Below are 22,002 nucleotides of genomic sequence, written 5' to 3'. Positions count from 1 at the left end.
TGAAAGAGACAGAGATTGAGCATCTGTTGGCTGGGGGCCACCATGTGCATTGTGTGTGCTCAGTTGTGTCCGACGTTGCAAACCCATGGTCTGTAGCCCACCAAGCTCCCCTGACCATGGAATTTTCCAGGCAAGAATACTGCAGTGGGTTGCCATGTTCAATGGCTCCACAGTGCTCATGAGACATCCACCTCCCAGTGGGGTCCAGACACAGAATGAGAAACTCTTGCGAAGACATCCAGGTCATATCAGGGAAAAGCTAAAATAGATGTTTCCCTTAAGCCCTTCAGAATATACTGAATCTACTTCATGGAAAGAGCAATGCAAAATAAAACTACACTAGGATAGTATTTATCACCTATCAGATTGGCAAAAATCCTAAAGTTTGACAGCATGCTCTTTTGTTGAGGTTTTGAGAAAAGAGCATTCTCATACACTGTGAGAGGGAGGGTACAGTGATAGCAGTTCAGTTCAGTTCAGTCGCTCAGTCGTGTCCGACTCTTTGCAACCCCATGAATTGCAGCACGCCAGGCCTCTCTGTCCATCACCAACTCCCGGAGTCTACCCAAACCCATGACCATCGAGTCGGTGATGCCATCCAACCATCTCATCTTCTGTCATCCCCTTCTCCTCCTGCCCTCAATCCTACCCAGCATTAGAGTCTTTTCCAATGAGTCAACCCTTCGCATGAGGTGGCCAACGTATTGGAGTTTCAGCTTCAACATCAGTCTTTCCAATGAACACCCAGGATTGATCCCTTTTAGGATGGACTGATTGGATCTCCTTGCAGTCCAAGGGACTCTCAAGAGTCTTATCCAACACCACAGTTCAAAAGCATCAATTCTGCGGCGCTCAGCTTTCTTCACCGCCCAACTCTCACATCCATACATGACCACTGGAAAAACCATAGCCTTGACTAGACAGACTTTTGTTGGCAAAGTAATGTCTCTGCTTTTAAATATGCTATCTAGGTTGGCCATAACCTTCCTTCCAAGGAGTAAGCGTCTTTTAATTTCATGGCTGCAGTCACCATCAGCAGTGATTCTGGAGCCCAAAAAAATAAAGTCTGACACTGTTTCCCCATCTATTTCGCATGAAGTGATGGGACCAGATGCCATGATCTTAGTTTTCTGAATGTTGAGCTTTAAGCCAACTTTTTCACTCTCCTCTTTCACCTTCATCAAGAGGCTCTTTAGTTCTTCTTCACTTTCTGCCATAAGGGTGGTGTCATCCGCATATCTGAGGTTATTGATATTTCTCCCGGCAATCTTGATTCCAGCTTGTGTTTCTTCCAGCCCAGCGCTTCTCATGATGTACTCTGCATATAAGTTAAATAAGCAGGGTGACAATATACAGCCTTGACGTACTCCTTTTCCTATTTGGAACCAGTCTGTTGTTCCATGTCCAGTTCTAACTGTTGATTCCTGACCTGCATACAGGTTTCTCAAGAGACAGGTCAGATGGTCTAGTATTCCCATCTCTTTCAGAATTTTCCACAGGTTATTGTGATCCACACAGTCAAAGGCTTTGGCATAGTCAATAAAGCAGAAATAGATGTTTTTCTGGAACTCTCTTGCTTTTTCGATGATCCAGCAGATATTGGCAATTTGATCTCTGGTTTCTCTGCCTTTTCTAAAACCAGCTTGAACATCTGGAAGTTCACGGTTCACGTATTGCTGAAGCCTGGCTTGGAGAATTTTGAGCATTACTTTACTAGCGTGTGAGATGAGTGCAATTGTGTGGTAGTTTGAGCATTCTTTGGCATTGCCTTTCTTTGGGACTGGAATGAAAACTGACCTTTTCCAGTCCTGTGGCCACTGCTGAGTTTTCCAGATTTGCTGGCATATTGAGTGCAGCACTTTCACAGCATCACCTTTGAGGATTTGAAATAGCTCAACTGGAATTCCATCACCTCCACTAGCTTTGTTCGTAGTGATGCTTTCTAAGGCTCACTTGACTTCACATTCCAGGATGCCTGGCTCTAGGTGAGTGATTACACCATCGTGATTATCTCGGTCGTGAAGATCTTTTTTGTACAGTTCTTCTGTGTATTCTTGCCACCTCTTCTTAATCTCTTCTGCTTCTGTTAGGTCCATACCATTTCTGTCCTTTATCGAGCCTATCTTTGCATGAAATGTTCCTTTGGTATCTCTAATTTTCTTGAAGAGATCTCTAGTCTTTCCCAATCTGTTGTTTTCCTCTATTTCTTTGCACTGATCGCTGAGGAAGGCTTTCTTATCTCTCCTTGCTATTCTTTGGAACTCTGCATTCAGATGGGAATATCTTTCCTTTTCTCCTTTGCTTTTCGCTTCTCTTCTCTTCCCAGCTATCTGTAATATATAGTGATATAATCCCTAGCACAGGGAAATTTGGCAACATTGTTAAAATTTAAACTGCATATACCCTTTGATGTAGCAATTTCACTCATAGGGATTTATTCTACAGATAAATTTACACACTTAAAAAGTGTTATATATAGAAGATTATTCATTGTGGCATCATTAGTAGAAGACTGGAAACAACCCAAATGTTCATATTAGAAGACTGGTTAGATAATTTATTTAATATTAAATAATATTATACAACTTAAAAAAAAAGAACGAAAAGACCTCAGACACAAGCTAAGTGAAAAAGAAAAGTACAATATAGCATGTAACAAGCTATCTTTGGTGGAAGAAAGAAGAAAAATGGGAATCTATATTCATTGATTACACATTCATTAAATGCTTAAATACAACTGTCAGGATAGGCTATGTTATACTGCAGTAACAAATGACTTTAAAATTTCAATGGAATATATAGAAATTTTTTTTATAGTACACACTTCATGTCCATTAAAGATTAGCTGCAACTCTTATCCATATCCCCCTCACTGTGAGACCCAGGCTGTTAGACCACTGGGGAACTTTGCAGGTTTCATGACGGAGGGAAAGGGACATGGCACCATGAATTAACTGGCTGTTAAATCTTCCACCCAGGTTGTGAACCAAATAATACATTGGCCCACTTTTTGTTACCCAAGCAAGTCACATGACCACTATTGAGTGCAACAGGACAAAAATGTATACCCTATAGAAGGGTACTGTAAGTTACATGATCAAACCTGTTGACAGGCTTGTATAAGCCTTTCAATAGGAGGAGAAATAACTAATTATGAATAATAATGCAATTTGTCACTAAGAAATTAATGGAACAGTGATCACCTGTGGGATGGGGTTGGGGAAATTAGTTTCACAGAAGATAGAAATAAGATGGACAATTTCATTTAGCATACACACACACACTGTTGTTGCTGTCTAGTCACTCAGTCACGTCTGACTCTCTGTGATCCCATGGACTGTAGTCTGCCAGGCTTCTCTGTCCATGGAATTTTCCAGGAAGAATACTGGAGTGGGTTGCCATTTCCTTCTCCAGGGGATCTTCCTAACCCAGGGATCAAACCCATGTCTCCTGCATTGACAGGCAAGTTCTTTACCACTGAACCACCAGGGAAGCCCCATATATATACATATATATAGACACATATATTCATATATATATTTGAACCATGTGGATATGTTATATATTCAAAAATATAAATAATTATTGGCAAGTAGCTACATTAAAATATATCCATGTCTCTCTTTCCTATGACACGAGTATTGGATACAAAATCTGAATCCACAGATAAGTCCCTGACATATTATTGATAGAAGTTCCTAATAGTTATTACTCAGAAGTGTGTCAAGGTCAGTAACTCAGATTAGTACAAAAGCAGTTCTCCATGCTTCATTCAAAAATAAAGTAACTGCTGGAAGATGGAATAATACCATGGAAGAGACAGAAGTTTGGATTGAGTTCATCTGGTTTGAGAATGCAAGTGACTCAGTGGGGAGCATCGTAGCCCCTTGACCTTCACTGAATGTGAGATACCAGGGACCCCAAATAGGATGAATAGGCAGCTGAAAGGTATGTAAATATCAAGTGATTAAAAGTCCTGGGAAACCAAAGTTTAGCACCAAGAAGGCAAGATCAAGAATCAGATCTATGAGAAAGAGAAGGCCATTAACTTAAAAATGAACTTTATGATTGGAAGCTGAAAAGATGGGACATGGGGTGAGGACGTGGAGTGCAGGGTGAATGGAGGAGCAGTTCAAGGTCAAAGTCAAGACAGCAAAAGGAGCTGAAGCCCCTGATTTCCAGGCTGTCAGCTGAAGGGGTGGGCAGTCCAGGAGCTGAAAGTTTCTGAGAAGGACCTCATAGTAGCCTCGAGCATGAGCCCACCAAAGGCTGGACCACAGGAGCATGATGACTAAAAAGGATTCATCCTGTGGCTCCGGGTGGTTATTATCAGGAGTTTATAATCCCAGGGAATCTTACAGAGGAGAGTCCCAAAGTCCACCAGGGGAGAGCAGAGATTGTTTGAGGAATTAAAACAGTCACTGTGCACACAGCTGCTGCTCTTCCACAAGCTCTAGAGATGCCTCAGTGGCCTTTGTATGGAGATGGAGGGTCTCCGTGGAACTGTGAACATGCCTGACCATTCTCTCCTGTGATACCCCTGTCTTCCAGTATCATTTCAACCCCTCGCAGTCCGTCCTGGTGATGGAAGGTGATGACATCGGGAATATCAACCATGCTCTCCAGAAGGTCTCCTACATCAACTCCAGGCAGTTCCCAACTGCGGGTGTGCGGCGCCTGAAAGTCTCTTCCAAAGTCCAGTGAGTGGACGCTGGGCAGCCTGGGGCCCAGCCAAGGCATCAGGGATAGTCCCTGGGGAGTATTCCCTTGTAAACTAAGATGCACCTCTCTTTAGCTGCCAGCAGCTTCTCTGCTGTTCCTCTGAGGCCACCCCAATGGATTTTGTTCTCCTTTTGTTTTGTTTTTTAAGTGAAATATAATTGATGTAAAATATGATGTTAGTTTCAGGTGTACTGCATAGTGATCTGACATTTGCATACATTATGAAATGATAACCATGATAAATCTGGTAACCATATGTCACTATACAAATTTATTACAATGCTATTGAGCATATTCCTTATGCTATATGTCACATCACTGTGGATCTTTTATTTTATAACTGGAGGTGTGTACCTCTTAACCTCCTTCACCTATTTCACCCCAACAACAACCCCCACTCTCCTGGCCACCACCTGTTTGTTCTCTGTATCTGTGTCTGGTTTTGTTTGGTTTTTTAGATTCCACATATAAGTGAAATCCTACAGTCTTTCTCTGTCTGACTTATGTCACTTAACATAATATCCTCTATTCATATTGTTGCAAACTGTAAGATTTTATTCTTTCTTATGACTTAGTAATATTCCATTGTATATATATATAATTTATTATTGCTATAGTATTAATATATGTATTAGATATATGAGAGTTGGACAGTGAAGAAAGCTGAGCGCCGAAGAATTGATGCTTTTGAACTGTGGTGTTGGAGAAGACTTTTGAGAGTCCCTTGGACTGCAAGGAGATCCAATCAATCCATCCTAAAAGAGATCAATCCTGGGTGTTCACTGGAAGGACTGATGTTGAAGCTGAAACTCCAATACTTTGGCCACCTCATGTGAAGGGTTGACTCATTGGAAAAGACCCTCATGCTGGGTAGGATTGGGAGCAGGAGGAGAAGGGGACGACAGAGGATGAGATGGTTGGATGGCATCACCGACTCAATGGACATGGGTTTGGGTAGACTCCGGGAGTTGGTGATGGACAGAGAGGCCTGGCATGCTGCAATTCACGGGGTCGCAAAGAGTCGGACATGACTGAGCGACTGAACTGAACTGAACTGATATAAATATACACCATAAATATGTCTGTCTAATTATATTTTAAATATATATACTTTATATATATACAAATATGTATTTACCATAAATATATAAATCCACATCTTCTTTATCCATCTATCCTTGAGCAGTTAGACTGCTTCCATATTGTAGTTAATGTATGTAAATAATGGTACAGTGAACATTAGTGTGCATCAGTTCAGTTCAGTCGCTCAGTCGTGTCCGACTCTTTGCGACCCTGTGAATTGCAGCACGCCAGGCCTCTCTGTCCATCGCCAACTCCCGGAGTCTACCCAAACCCATGTCCATCGAGTCAGTGATTCCATCCAACCATCTCATCTTCTGTCGTCCCCTTCTCCTCCTGCCCCCAATCCCACCCAGCATTAGGGTCTTTTCCAATGAGTCAACTCTTCGCATGAGGTGGCCAAAGTATTGGAGTTTCAGCTTCAACATCAGTCCTTCCAATGAACACCCAGGATTGATCTCCTAGTGTGCATATATCTTATCAAATTAGCACTGTTCAGGAAAATACTCAGAAATGAAATTGCTGGGTTATACAGCAATCCTATGTTTAGTTTTTATGAGGACCCTCCATACTGTTCACCATAGTGGCAGCACCAATTTGCATTCCCACCAGTACTGCATAGAGGCTTCCTTTTCTCTGCATCCTCACCAACACTTATTATTTATTTTATTTTTGATATTAGCCATTCTGATAGGGGTGAGGTGGCACCTAGTGGTTTTGATTCATATTTCCCTGATTATTAGTGATATTGAACATCTTTTCATGTGTCTGTCGGTAATCTGTAAATCTTAGCAAAAATGTCTATTCAGGTCCTCTGCCCACTTTTCAGTTGGGTTATCTGATTTTGCTGTAGAGTTGTATGAGCTCTTTGCATGTTTTGGATGTTAACCCCTTACTATATAGTGTGTGTGCTCAGTTGTGTCTGACTCTTTGTGACCCCGTGGACTACAAGCCACCACGCTCCTGTGTCCATGGAATTTTCCAGGCAAGAATACTGGAGTGGGTTGCCATTTTCTACTCCAGAGGATCTTTGCAACCCAGGGATCAAACCCACATCTCCTGCATCTCCTGCATTAGGAGGTGGATTCTTTACCACTGTACCACCTGGGAAGTCTCCTTTACTATATACATCATTTGCAAATATCTTCTCCCATTCATTAGGCTGACTTTTTATATTGTTGAGAGTTTCCATCACTGGGCAAAAGCTTTTTGGTTGGATATAGTCTCATGTGTTTATTTTTGCTTTTGTTTCCATTGCCTGAGGAGCCAGATCCAAAATACTATTGCTGAGACTGATGTCAAAGAGCATACTTCCTGTATTTTCTTTTAGGAGTTTTATGGTTTTGGGTCTTACTCATTCTGAGTTTATTTTTGTGTATGATGTGAGGAAGTAGTCCAGTTTGTTTCTTTTGCATGTAGCTGTCCAGTTTTTCCAACATCATTTATTAAAGAAACTGTCTTTTCCTCATTTTATATTTTTGCCTCCTTTGTCATTTACTAATTGACCCTCTCTGCACGAGCTCAGTTCTGAGCTCTCTATTCTGTTGCATTGATCTACATGTCTTTCTTTGTGCCAGTACCATACCTGTTCGGATCACTCTAGATTGGCAGCATAGGCTGAAGTCAGGGAGTGACTTCAGTGACCTTTAGCTTTGTTCCTCTTTGTCAAGACTGTTTTGGCTTTTTGAGATCTTTTAAGGTTTTACACAAATTTTAGAATTTTTTGTTCTAGTTTGGTTAAAAAAAAATACCCTTGGCATTGTGATAGAGATTGCGTTGAATCTGTAGATTGCCTTGGATGGTCACTTTAATAATATTAATTATTCCAATCTATGAACATGCCATACATAACTTTCCATTTGTTTGTAACATCTTTAATTTCTTTCATCAGTGTTTTGTAGTTTCTGAGTACAGATATTCTACCTTCTTAATTAGATTTATCCCTAGGTATTTTATTCTTTCTGATGCAATTGTAAATGGTTTTCTTTTTCTTTTTTGGATAGATCATTGTTAGTGTATAGAAATGCAACAGATTTCTGCATATTAATTTTGTATCCTGCAACTTAATGAATTCATTTATTAGTTCTCATAGATTTTGGTAGCATCTTTAGGATTTTTCTATGTATAGTATCATGCTTCACAAATGTTTATTAATTGAATTAAATTAACCAACCTAGCCTTGATAGAGTTCCTAAATACAATAAGTATGCGAAAGAAAGAGAAAGCATAGTTCTTGTCCCTAGGGATCAGAGTTAAATTAAGGAGATGAGACTATCACTGCAACATTTAGATAACACCTTTACTGGTCTATCAAATTGTTTCTCAGCCAAACATCTGCCTGGGAGGGCAGCTAAGAAAGGGATCCCAGATCAACTCCTGAGAAGCACAAAGGGAATCACCTGGCACCTGGAGCCATCAGGAGGAGCCAGAAAGACAGCAGGAAGGGTGGGAAAGATGGGTCTGCTGCCTACCATGTTGCTGGGGCCTGGGACAGATGCCAAAACAGAGCTCACAGATGGCAAATATGTCCAACAGTTCTAGTGATGGAGAAAGTGCTCCCACCTCCACACTAAAGGCCACCCCTGGAGGCTATGATAGGGAGCAGGTAGCTGACCTCCAGGTCAGCCCTACACTGTAGTAAAGAAGAGAGACCAGACTGCTGGTCTCCAGCTCTGGGACCAGGCTTCCATAACCTGGCAAGCAGAGGGGCTGCTGGGGCCACAAAAGCCAAAAAAAAAGTGGGAGCAAGAGCCCACCACCACACCCACACCTAGCCCACCCTGGAGAAGAAGATGGAGTGGCTAGCCTACCCTGCCCCCAGGAACCTTGCCAAAGGATGTAAGTTGATGACTGCCATCAGCTGGAGTCCACCATCACTCCCAGAGCATCCATCTAGACCCTTGGGTTCTCCATGGAGCCTGGGTCTTGGTCACAGTGAGCAGCAGAGTATGCCAGTGACACACATGCCTGATGAGGTCTGACAAGCGTGTTAGTCTGTCAGCATTTACTGAGCTCCAACCATGATGCAGGCTCTTGGATGGCTTCCTATCTACATGTCACCGGCACTCAAGTCTTACTACTATAAGGTAATTATTGTCCCATTGTATAGATAAAGAGATTGAGGTTCACAGGAGTTGTGCTTCCTGCCCAGATCCTCCGAGCCCAGGGGTAGCAGAGTTGGGTGTGGACCCTTGTCTCTCACGTCCCAGGCTTTGTTCTTGTTGTCACACCACCCTGGCTCCCAGACATTTTTGTGGCAGTACATCAGGACAAAGGAGTGTGGTTACAATAGCAGTCCGCTGGTACATCTGGAACAGGCACACATGTGTGTGATATCCTCACAGAAAGAGAACACATACACTACTCCAGCAGACAGGGGAGACTAGCCTTGGGGTCTCACCTGGTAAGATGGCTGTAACTAACCAGCGAGATGACAACTTGTTTACCAAATCCTTATGCACAGAGCAAGCAGTTGCTGTCTAAGTAATGTTGCTGTTGATTACTTTGTTACAGGATAATTAAAGGTTTAATAGTTACTTGTTGCTAGGTTTAGAAAATTCCCACTTCTCCTAGAAGTCAATCTTTTTTTACATCCCTAGATTGCTATTATAGATAGCATATTTAAAAGCAGAGACATTACTTTGCCAACAAAAGTCCGTCTAGTCAAGGCTATGGTTTTTCCAGTGGTCATGTATGGATGTGAGAGTTGGACAGTGAAGAAAGCTGAGCGCTGAAGAATTGATGCTTTTGAACTGTGATGTTGGAGAAGACTCTTGAGAGTCCCTTGGACTGCAAGGAGATCCAATCAATCCATCCTAAAAGAGATCAATCCTGGGTGTTCATTGGAAGGGCTGACGTTGAAGCTGAAACTCCAATACTTTGGCCACCTCATGCGAAGGGTTGACTCATTGGAAAAGACCCTAATGCTGGGTAGGATTGGGGGCGGGAGGAGAAGGGGACGACAGAGGATGAGATGGTTGGATGGCATAACCGACTCGATGGACATGGGTTTGGGTAGACTCCGGGAGTTGGTGATGGACAGAGAGGCCTGGCGTGCTGCAATTCATGGGGTTGCAAAGAGTCGGACACAACTGAGTGACTGAACTGAACTGATACGTGTTTGTACTCAATTATGTCTGACTCTTTGTGACCCTGTGGACTGTAGCCCACCAGACTCTACTGTCCATGGAATTTCCCAGGCAAGAATACTGGAGTGGGTTACCATTTCCTCCTCCAGGAGATCTTTCCAACCCAGGGATCAAACCCTGTCTCCTGTGTCTCTTGCACTACAGGGGGATTCTTTACCACTTGAGCCAATAATGTAACTTTAAATTTGAATGTCTACTGACGTCTTCAGAGGCTCTCAAGCAGTCAGGATGTCTCATTGAGGGCTAGAGGTGGCTGCAGGTATCCTCGTCCATATCGGATGATGGATGATTTCAGAAATGACTGCTGTTTCCCCAGGTGCTTTGGAGAAGATGTGTGTATCAGCATCCCCGACATGGACGCCTACGTGATGGTGCTGCAGGCGGTCGAGCCCCAGATCACCCTCCACGGCACAGACCGCTTCTGGAGACCCGCTGCCCAGTTTGAAAGCACGAGAGGGGTGATCCTCTTCCCTGACATCAAGATTGTGAGCACCTTCACCAAAGCTGAGGCTCCCGGTGACTTGAAGACCACAGGTATAGGTGCATACACTGGGTCGAGGGTGGTAGGTCTTAAATTCTCACATAAAGTATGCTTCTTGTCAAATCACACTTCAGGACAACAGTATTGGTCACCATAGTGGGGTAATTTATAACAGAACAAAAAATCCTAGAGATAATGCAGATAAATAACAGGGTGGGGGAGTGAATGCCTTAGCAAATTGTGGTACCCCCACATAAGAGGTGATGCCATGGCATCACTGAGTCAATGGACATGAGTTTGAGCAAACTCGGGGAGATGGTGAAAGACAAACACGGATAGGTGCGCTGGAGTCCATGGGGTCGCAAAGAGTCGACACACCTTAGCGACTGAACTACAACAACATATAAGAGGTATGATGCTGGAGGGGAAGCACTTATACCAAACTGTAAGTTAAAAAAAAAAAGCAAGAAGTGAATTATAGAGTATTTACACACATACTGATCACAACTATGTCAAGAAAAAACAAATACATAGAAAAATCCCCAGAAGGAAACACACCTAGTGCTAACAACGATATTCTCTGAGAAGCAGAATGATAACTCATTTGTTTCTACTGTTCACTTTTCTACAACTGCAAAATGTTCTATAGTAGGAATGTATCATTCTGGTGATCAGAAGAAAAGCTAAAGAAGCATGAAGAAAAAAACAGAGCTGCATCTTAATATATACATTGTAAACATGTCCTTCAGTAATATCACTCTCAACTCTAAGGGAACTTTGCAATTGTCCATTCCAGTGGTTTCATTGTTGGGAGGGCTGTTCAGTAAAAGTAATTTGAATTATCTGCTAGGAAGAAACACTGCATTGATCTGAAAGCTATAGTATATTCAGCTGGTAGGGGAAGAAGGATGGAAAGATAAAGAAAGAAGGCAGGAAACCTCTGGAGCCACAGCTACGGGAAGAATATGTTTGAGAACCATCTTTGCCTCCTCCAAATGAATATTTTCAACTCTCCATTTCCCCTTTCAAAAGCAGCTGCTAATGATGTGCTAGTGCCAGTGGGCCTGAGTCCCTGAAGGACTGCTTCTATAATAATCCTAACTACCCACTGCCTTAATCCATTGCTGGTGTACAAAAAAGATCTTCATTACCCAGATAATCATGATGGTGTGATCACACACCTAGAACCAGACATCCTGGAATGTGAAGTCAAGTGAGCCTTAGAAAGCATCACTATGAACAAAGCTAGTGGAGGTGATGGAATTCCAGTTGAACTATTTCAAATCCTCAAAGATGATGCTGTGAAAGTGCTGCACTCGATATGCCAGCAAATCTGGAAAACTCAGCAGTGGCCACAGGACTGGAAAAGGTCAGTTTTCATTCCAATCCCAAAGAAAGGCAATGCCAAAGAATGCTCAAACTACCACACAATTGCACTCATCTCACATGCTAGTAAAGTAATGCTCAAAATTCTCCAAGCCAGGCTTCAGCAATACATGAACCATGAACGTTCAAATGTTCAAGCTGGGTTTACAAAAGGCAGAGGAACCAGAGATCAAATTGCCAATATCTGCTGGATCATCGAAAAAGCAAGAGAGTTCCAGAAAAACATCTATTTCTGCTTTATTGACTATGCCAAAGCCTTTGACTGTGTGGATCACAATAAACTGGAAAATTCTTCAAGAGATGGGAATACCAGACCATCTGACCTGTCTCTTGAGAAACCTGTATGCAGGTCAGGAAGCAACAGTTAGAACTGGACATGGAACAACAGACTGGTTCCAAATAGGAAAAGGAGTACGTCAAGGCTGTATATTGTCACCCTGCTTATTTAACTTATATGCAGAGTACATCATGAGAAACGCTGGGCTGGAAGAAGCACAAGCTGGAATCAGGATTTCCGGGAGAAATATCAATAACCTCAGATATGCAGATGACACCACCCTTATGGCAGAAAGTGAAGAAGAACTAAAGAGCCTCTTGATGAAAGTGAAAGAGGAGAGTGAAAAAGTTGGCTTAAAGCTCAACGTTCAGAAAACTAAGATCATGGCATCTGGTCCCATCACTTCATGGGAAGTAGATGGGGAAACAGTGGAAACAGTGTCAGACTTTATTTTTGGGGGCTTCGAAATCACTGTTGATGGTGATTGCAGCCATGAAATTAAAAGACGCTTACTCCTTGGAAGGAAGGTTATGACCAACCTAGATAGCATATTGAAAAGCAGAGACATTATTACTCTGCCAACAAATGTCCATCTAGTCAAGGCTATGGTTTTTCCAGTGGTCATGTATGGATGTGAGAGTTGGACGGTGAAGAAAGGTGAGCGCCGAAGAATGGATGCTTTTGAACTGTGGTGTTGGAGAAGACTCTTGAGGGTCCCTTGGGCTGCAAGAATATCCAACCAGTCCATCCTAAAGGAGATAGTCCTGGGTGTTCATTGGAAGGACTGATGTTGAAGCTGAAACTCCAATACTTTGGCCACCTCATACGAAGAGTTGACTCATTGGAAAAGACCTTAATGCTGGGAAGGATTGGAGGCAGGAGGAGAAGGGGACGACAGAGGATAAGATGGTTGGATGGCATCACCGACTCGATTGTCATGGGTTTGGGTAAACTCCAGGAGTTGGTGATGGACATGGAGGCCTGGCGTGCTGCGATTCATGAGGTCACAAAGAGTCGGACATGACTGAACTGAACTGAGGAATGGGAGGCCTGGCAAGGCTGTCCTTCTAAACTCACAAAAATAGATGGTGTTGGGCCAACTGTCCGGGCAGAACCATTTCCCAGTTACACTCCAAGGTGCACTGGGTCATGTGGTCTTCCCTCTGGCCCTCATTTGTGGCTGAAATCAGACAGAAAAAGAAGAGACTATGATTGCAGGGGCTGCAGGCCATAGCTAAGAGTATTTGAATTCTCGAGGCCTGACATCAGCGTACAGGTAATCCAGCGACAAGCAATTATATGGGTCCACGTGTCACCTTCTGTTTATTAGTAGCGCATGCAAACCATGTAGCAAAGTGCCTGAGAGCTATTATCAGTACTTTTAAAATTTTACTCTTATGGTTGTAAGAATACTCATTATTGTGGGTGCAGTAAACAAGCAGGCTGATGGCCCTTCCACCAGTGACCCTCTCAACAATCCTTCTTCTGCCCCCATGGATTCACTTACTGTGCTGTTTCAGTACCAATGACACACACACCCCTTTCTCCCCCCACACCTCTGTGTTAGTTTACACGTCTGCTCATGGTCTGTCCTCAACCTGGAAGGTCCTTCTCTGTCCTGTTCCCTATTATTACTGAAAAAACAAAGTCTACCTTCAATGTCTCCTCCAGAGGGCAGCCCCCAACCATTGGGCCAGCCCCTAGTCTGACCCAAGACTATACACCCCCAACCACTCTGTATGCCCCCCAACCACTAAGGCTCCCTCTCACACACATTGGCAAGCCCATGGTTTGTGATTATCTATTTACTAATAACCAGACAAGGAGCTCCCCCAGGACCAACCATGGCTGATTTTCCAGTAAGTTCCTCAGCCCAGAACAGTCCCTTTAGGGCAGTGGGAATCAGGGAAACTGCCATTGGAACATTTATCCCATTATGCAAGCATGAGAGAACAAGAGAAGATTGTGGGGTCAACACACCTCTGCCTAGGGGGAGCAATCAGTCAACCACATGGGGTCCTAGGAGGAAGGATAACCCACCCTGACCTTAGAAGGATATGGCTCCAGAGAAACCCCAGAAACCATATGCCATTTGAAAGAGAGATATATGTGCACCGTTATTAATAATAGACCTTGTTAAGTGTTTATCAATGTGCTTTTAGATTTTGCCAACAATACACAAAGCCATTGACATTGGCAAGCATTTCAAAATTAAGCATATGGAATTATTTATTAACAACATACATCCTGGGAGAATAGAAAATATTTTGGGTATTCCTTAAAAATTAAACAAAATAAAATAATTATTTCAAAATAGCTCTCTCATCTTTTGTGAAGCCTTTTAAAATTTCTGTTTTCATAAATGTTTTATCATGCATGAAATACAACAGTCTGCTTAATGAGGAAATATACTTATTTAAATGATCTCAGTTCACAAATTTTTTAATAAATGCCTGCAACATCAAAAACATTTGAAGAGCAATGGCCCAGAGGCTGAGACTTTCACAAAGTGTGAAATGAGAAAGTCATGGCTGGGAACTTCCCTGGTGGTCCAGTGGGGCTTCCCAGGTGGTAAAGAACAAGCCAACGCAGGAGGCATAAAAGACATGGGTTCCCTGGGTCAGAAAGATCCCCTGGAGGAGGGCATGGCAACCCACTCCAATATTCTTGCCTGGAGAATCCCACGGACGGAGGAGCCTGGAGGGCTATGGTCCATAGCATCACAAAGAGTCAGAAATGACTGAAGCGACTTAGCACGCAGGTACTGGTGGTCCAGTGGTTAAGACTTTGCCTTCTAATGCAGGGGGTGCGGGTTTGTTCTCTGGTCAGGGAGCTAAAAGCCCACATGCCTCTTAGCCAAAAAAAAAACCAAAAAACAAAAATTCCACACGTAAAACAGAAGCAATATTATAACAACTTCAGTAAAGACTTTAAAAATGGTCCACATCAAAAAAATCTTTAAAAAATAAAAAGGTCCTGGTTGCCATCCCAGCTCCTCCCCAGCTGTCTGTGTAACCCCAGGCAATCTAGCCCAGTTCATGGACTGTCCATTCCCCCCTCAGGGAAATGGGGATAATAATAGTATCTCCTCTAGTGTCTGTCAGGATTTCCTTTGCCACTGTGCCTAGCATAAAGCAAAGACTCCACAAACACCCACCACTTTTATTTTAAAGTAGGAGTTTAATTTAGGACTACCAACCTGTCCAGCATTCTAGTACTCAGACATCTTCTGGGAAACTTGGGTGTCATAATATCAGTCAAGGACAGCTAGGCTGACCAGTAGCTTGCCAACTAGCCTAACCAATTTACTTATTTAATTATATCAACAGTGCACCTCCACTTGAGCACTGTGTCATAATACAGTGGTCTGTCAGCCTCTGGGTCACATACTGAGGAGTCAGTCATGCAAAATGCTTTGGAGAAGCTCAGAGTCCATTGGAAACAACAGAGACATACACCATAACCACGTGGGGAAAGCTATGAGAGCCTCATGGAGGGGCACTCACCTCTGGTCCCAAAGGAGACCAGTTCTTGAGCGTCTATTCTGTGCCAGACACCATTTTCTTTTTTTCTTTTTCAAATTACAGAAGTATGATAATACATTTACAGGAGACTTGGAAAATACACAACAAAGTTACATACAGTTCCACTATTTGTTATTCACTCACTCAGTTGTGTCCAACTCTTTGTGACCCCATGGACTGCAGCTCCACTATACATTACAATTGCTTTTTAATAATATAAATTAAGATTTTTAGTTGGGAGTTTCAATATCAAACTCTCAAAAATTAATAGAATGTATAGAAAAGTAGAGGTGATACAGTAGACCTGAAAAGCACTACGAACCAACTCAACATAATTAAGATTTACACAACTTTCACACAACAACGGGATACAAATTCTATTCAAGTTCCCACAGACTATAAACCCAGAGACATAGAACATATTAAATAAGGTGCAAAATTTCATAGTTTAAAGGTACTGAAATCATACAGAGGCTAGACACTGTTTTCCATCCTCTCAATGCCTGCCCTCTTTGTGGATGAGGAAATCAACGGGTAAACTAGACAGGTTCTCAGGAGCAGTGCTAGTACTCAGAGTCACATCTTCTGACTGCAGTATTCATGCTCTTCACACAAATTCACACTGCCCAGCCTCAGGAGTTGCCTGGACATCCATCCGAGCAGAGATGGTGACCTGGGGGGACTTACAGCCTCTCCTCCTGACCCAGCCTGAACCTGGGGTACAGACACGGAGGAGGAGGGGGGTGTGCAGGCGCCAATATCTGCGCTGTCCTCATGCCCATATTTTTCATTGTCTCTCTTCCCACAGCCCCCAAATCAGCAGTTTTAGAAGAAATGCTTCACAACTTAGATTTCTGTGACATTTTAGTGCTGGGAGGGGACTTGGACCCCAGACAGGAGTGCTTGGAGCTCAACCACAGTGAGCTCCACCAGCGACACCTGGACGCCACCAACTCCACAGCAGGTTACTCCATCTACGGTAAGGCGATGCTCAGTCCTGGACCGGGTGGGCCCCTCTCACGTCCAGGGAGTCGTGAGTGCAATGGGAGCTCCATCACCTGTGGAGGGGGGTCAGGAGGGAACACTTGAGCTTAAAGTGTGGACTTCTAGCCCCTCTTTGGACAAGATGCTCCAGCCTCCTCTGGTCCTGGCTTCCATTCCATTCCTGGGGAAGTCTTCTGTAGAAACTAGGCAGAAGCCTGCTCTTATCATATTTGATCTCAGCAAGTATCACAGCAGCATTTGGCAGACTGAGGTCAAACATTCCAGTGAGAGCCAGTCTACATGGAAAATCTGTGCTTCAGCTTAATTGGTTCCTTGGAACCTCTGCTTTTGCACATGGTCTGCCCCTAAACACCCCGAGCTCTCACCTTGGCCGAATTCAGGGAGACCCGCGCTCCCCATAAGCGCAGTCTGTCTCCACAGCATCTCCTCTTCTGCCTTCTTATGACAGGTGTGGTCTCTTGGCACAGGTGTGGGCTCCATGAGCCGCTACGAGCAGGTGCTGCGTCACATCCGTTACCGCAACTGGCGTCCGGCTGCCCTGGAGTCCCGGCGCTTCAGGATCAAGTGCTCAGAACTCAACGGGCGCTACACCAGCAATGAGTTCAACCTGGAGGTGAGTGAGTTCTGTGGTGATGAGGGAAGCCCCAGCTCACCCATTTACTCCCTCATTTATTCAGGAAACTGCCACCACTGGTCCACCAGCCACTCCCAGTCAGCGGCACCTTCTCCCTGCTCTTCCCAGGTCAGTGTCCTCCATGAGGTCAGAGTCTCGGACAATGAGCACGTCAACCACCTTATCGCACAGCCACCCTTCCTCCAGTCCGTCCACCACCCAGAGTCCCAGACTAGCATCCAGCACAGTTCAGGTAGGTCACCTGAGGAGAGGGACCTCAGGATACTAGGTGGTCATTGTGACTCAACAGTTTGGGTGCAGCAGCCAGAACTGAAGGAGGCACCCCGCTATGGAGAAGCTATGAGCCTTGCTCTGAGATGCTCACAGCCTTGGGAGGGAGCTGGTCAAGTACTCAAGAAGTTACGGGCAGTGTATAATAAAAGATGTTCGTACACAGGGCTAGGGTAAAATTTAGCATCTTTTTAAGCCCAACTCAAAGCTATGTGCTGCGTGGCACTTTCCCTGAACACCTCACGTATGCTCACACATATGTGCACCATACTGAAAAGGCTCCTACCCTTCCTTCTGTTCCAGCACTCACCATATTGTCTTCCTGTCTGGTGGGCACTTCTCTCTGTCCCGACTGAACTCCACAGTTCCTGGCTCTCAGGGCAACTGCCCTATGCTTTGATGGAAAAAGCAAGAGATAAAAGAGAATGTGCAATTATTAAGCACCTACTGTGTGCCTCTGTGAAAATTCACATGATGATTTTATTTACTTCTCACAACTACCCATGGAATAGGAATGATTAAGTCTACATATATATATATATATATATGATTATAGTTGCTTTACAGTGTGTTAGTTTCTACTCTACAGAAAAGTGAATCACTTATACGTAAACATACATCCCCTTTTTTTGGATTTCCTTCCCATTTAGATCACCACAGAGCACTAAGCAGAGTTCCCTGTGCTGTACAGTTGGTTCTCATTAGTTATCTACTGTATACATCAGAGAAGGCAATGGCACCCCACTCCAGTACTCTTGCCTGGAAAATCCCATGGACGGAGGAGCCTGGTAGGCTACAGTCCATGGGGTCGCTAAGAGTCGGACGACTGAGCGACTTCACTTTCACTTTTCCCTTTCATGCACTGGAGAAGGAAACAGCAACCCACTCCAGTATTCTTGCCTGGAGAATCCCAGGGATGGCGGAGCCTGGTGGGCTGCCGTCTATAGGGTCGCACAGAGTCGGACACGACTGAAGCGACTTAGCAGTATACATAGTATCAAATTACAGGATTGTTTACAATAATCAGGACATGGAAACAACCTAAATGTCCATCAACAGAGGAATGGATAAAGATGTGGCATACGTATATGCAATGGAGTATTACTCAGCCATAAAGAGGAACAAAATTGGGCCATTTGTAGAGATGTGGCTGGAGCTAGAGATGTCATACCGAGTGAAGTAAGTCAGAAAGAGAAAAACAAATATAGTATACTAAAGCATATGTGGAATCTGAAAAAACTGGTATAGATGATCTTATTTACAAAGCAGAAATAGAGACATAGATGCAATAAACAATAAACATATGATTAAGTCTATTACATTATCAATAGATGACAAAAGTGAAGCCCAGAGAGACTAAGGTGCTGACCAAGAGTTCCCCAGCTGAGGTAGGTGTAGGCAGACTTTAAGCTACATGTGAATGTTTCAATCATGTTCCATCCCAAGCGTAAGCTAGTCCTTTGCTCACTATGTCGTGCAAATTCTTTCCTCGTTCCAGTGGTCCCAAGCATTGCCACAGTGGTCATCATCATCTCCGTGTGCATGCTAGTGTTTGTTGTGGCCATGGGCGTGTACCGGGTCCGGATCGCCCACCAGCACTTCATCCAGGAGACTGAGGCTGCCAAGGAAGCAGAGATGGACTGGGACGATTCTGCGCTCACTATCACGGTCAACCCCATGGAGGTGATCCTCAGGCAGGGACTGGGAGCTTGAAGTGGGATGTCTCTCCTCCACTGGGTTCCATCCATCCTGTGCCAGAAGCCCTGTCCAGCTAGCCTAATCCCACTCATCCTTCCCTTCTCTGGGCTCCTCCAGTCCTCTCAACTTGAACGCTCCACACTTTCCCCACCCACTGCATGCGCTGCTCAAAAACCTGTGAACTGCTCTCAGCCAACAAACAGAACCAGACATTTCTTAAGCCAAGCAGCAAAGTGGTGTTTGTCCCTGGCCTCTCCCATAGTCTTTAACTCAGAGCTGACTCATACTCAGGGACTCAGGATTGAATTTTTGATTAGCTACCAGTATAAATTAGGTGGCTATGCTCCATCTGCCTGCAAAGCTCACTTAGAGGCTCAGAGTAGGTAAATACAAAAACACAATGCTAACACCTGCCAATAATTGAGCCCCCATCATGCCAGAATTGCACTGGGTCCTCAGTACACATCACCTCATTTAATCTTCCCAGCAACCTGTGATGTAGGAGTCCCCATCCTCATTTACCAATGTGGGACCAACTCAGGGAGGCAAAGTAAAGTGTTCAGACTCCCATAACTGGTAATGTCAGCACCAGTATTCAAACTCACCACTGCCTGATTCTAAAGTTCTTATTGTCTCAGTTGGCCATCAGCTCCCCAAATCCACCCATGAGTGTCCAACGCTCCTGATATGGGCGTATGAATACCAACAAAAGCCACTTCCATTGTGCCCTCTGGTCTGCCCATGGGTGCTGGGTGGAGGGAAAGGCTGGAGCAGGAAAGCAAGGTAGCCACTGGCCATCGAGGCGCCACTGAGGAATGAAGTATCCTAGCCTGTCCCCAGTTTCCCCCTCACCTGGCTTCATGCTCCAGTTTCAGAACCAGCAGGCTGATGCAGCTTCCATCATATGCTGAGGTGTAGTGCTAAGTGCATCACTGTGGGACCCCAGCATTTCCACCCTCAAAGAACTAAGCCTTGGGTGTGGGATGCAAGATCGTTATGCCTGAAGTAGTCTGATTACCTGACCAGAATGTGCTTGCCAAGGGCTAACCTGGCAGTCAGTGAAGCAGGAGTAGGGCAAGCCTTTGGGGCTGGAGTGTTCAGGGAAGACTTCTTGAAGCCTAAGAGAGACCTTGAAGAATGGGATTTAGGGGGAGGTAAAGGTAGAAGAGAAAACACTACAGAGAAGGGATGAAGACAGGCATGGGTGTGTGTCTTTTATGGCTAGTTCATCACTCAAAGCATAAATCCAGATCAGATTTTACTGGAATCACCAAAAAGCTCAGGGGAGGGGATAACACTGGAAAAGAGTGGGGGTGGAGTTTAGGACACAAGTCAGGTGATAAAGGGCAGGCAGGGAAAATGAGGACCATGAACTCTGTCCTTCTGGAAGGAGTATTTTTGAAGGGCAGCACACCTGAGTCTTGGCTTAGAAGACCTTCTGCTCCCAGAGACATTATTTTCCCACCTGGAAAAGGGGTACAAACTTAAATGTCATTCTTTCATTGAGAAGCAAGTCACTAAAGACTTGGAAAGTTCCATGTAGATAGGTTGCAGAAATGCCAGAAACCAAACCTTAACCCAGGACTTCCCTGGTGGTCCAGTGGTTAAGACTCCACCTTCCAGTGCAGAGGGGTGCTGATTTGATCCCTAGTCAAGGAACCAAGGTCCCACATGCTGTGGGGTGCTGCCAAAAATGTAAGTGTGTTAGGGTTAGTCACTCACTCATGTCTGACCTTTGTGACCCCATAGACTGTAGCCTACCAGGTTCTTCTGTCTGTGGAATTTTCCAGGCAAGAATACTACAGTGGGTTTCCTTCTTCACGGGATCTTCCTGACCCAGGGAACAAACCAGGTCTCCCACATTGTAGGCAGATTCTTTACCATCTGAGCCACCGGGGAAGTCTCACCAAAAATTTAAAACAAAACAAAACAACAACAAAACTTTAGCCCAAAAGATTCACTGGATGATGGATGGGATCAACTTAAATGTGCAGTACCTAAAACACAATAATTTACCTTGAGTTTGGGTCTTAGAATTCGCCATTTCTTGTCTTTTCCTTAGTCCTCCAACTGGTCTTTCTCCAGAGGACTTCCCTTCCCAAGTCTATCTTCTGGCGCAAGGGTTTAGCATTAAGGGAAGGATTTCCAAGGGGCCCTAATTATCTCCTTAATAGAGAGCAAGACATAAGCGTCAACATGGCTTCTGTCTGATCCATGATGAGCGTTTCCCTTCTCTCTCCTGACATCCAGAAACACGGAGCCCCAGGGCATGGGGAAGAGGAGACCGAGGAAGAGGAGGAGGAGGAAGAAGCGGAGGAAGACCTTAGCTCCAGCAGCAGCGAGTCCGAGGGCAGCGAGGAGGAGGAAGAGGAAGGGGTGGGCAGGGGAAGACACGGGCAGAGTGGAGCCAGGCAAGCCCAGCTGGAGTGGGACGACTCCACCCTGCCCTACTAGTGCCCGAGGCCACGCCCACCCACCCGTTCGTTTTGTAAGCCCCGCCCTGATGTACGCCCCAGCCTATCACATGTCGCCTCTGATTTCCTTGATGGTCCGGGCAGGCCTTCCCCAGCATTCTGGAACCCACGTTTGATGCCCTGGGCACTGTTCGTGTCCCAGTCCTGAGGCAGTTTCCAGAAGCCCAGCGTCACCCTCAGTGGGGACTTCAGGGTGAACTTTTTCCTGTAGCCCCCACTTCTCTGGCCCTGGGCTCGCCCAGCATCCTGTTAACCAGATCTGTGGGTACTGTCTCTGGTTGCTCCAGTAGGGGAGAAGGTCAG

At 44.6% G+C, this 22,002-nt stretch overlaps 1 protein-coding gene and 1 long non-coding RNA gene across 3 annotated transcripts in view; one reads left to right on the top strand and one right to left on the bottom strand.

Moving 5' to 3' along the window:
• Nucleotides 1-21,746, top strand: part of CLSTN2 (calsyntenin 2) — a 704,297-nt gene extending 682,551 nt beyond the window's left edge. Inside the window, exons 11-17 of the mRNA XM_081573999.1 lie at nt 4,552-4,700; nt 10,267-10,484; nt 16,427-16,597; nt 17,091-17,236; nt 17,366-17,489; nt 19,026-19,210; nt 21,476-21,746. Of these exons, the coding sequence (XP_081430125.1) occupies nt 4,552-4,700; nt 10,267-10,484; nt 16,427-16,597; nt 17,091-17,236; nt 17,366-17,489; nt 19,026-19,210; nt 21,476-21,679 (1,197 nt within the window). The 3' untranslated portion in view covers nt 21,680-21,746. The remainder of the gene's footprint in view (nt 1-4,551; nt 4,701-10,266; nt 10,485-16,426; nt 16,598-17,090; nt 17,237-17,365; nt 17,490-19,025; nt 19,211-21,475) is intronic.
• LOC145539823 (uncharacterized) lies at nt 15,654-21,674 on the bottom strand. 2 transcript variants are annotated; one of them, XR_014077977.1, is made up of 4 exons: nt 21,242-21,674; nt 17,838-17,921; nt 16,989-17,230; nt 15,654-16,676 (listed from the first exon to the last, which is right to left on the bottom strand). It is a non-coding gene; the product is annotated as an uncharacterized LOC145539823 (long non-coding RNA). The 2 variants fall into 2 exon arrangements; XR_014077978.1 differs by lacking the exons at nt 17,838-17,921; nt 21,242-21,674 and adding an exon at nt 17,346-17,487 and having other exon boundaries at nt 16,468-16,676.
• Nucleotides 21,747-22,002: the final 256 nt, after the last annotated feature.

Source organism: Giraffa tippelskirchi, chromosome 2 (genome assembly GCF_054371585.1).
Source record: "Giraffa tippelskirchi isolate mGirTip1 chromosome 2, T2T-mGirTip1v1.2.pri, whole genome shotgun sequence".
NCBI classification, from domain to species: Eukaryota; Metazoa; Chordata; class Mammalia; order Artiodactyla; family Giraffidae; genus Giraffa; species Giraffa tippelskirchi.
This window is presented reverse-complemented; position numbering and strand designations above follow the sequence as displayed.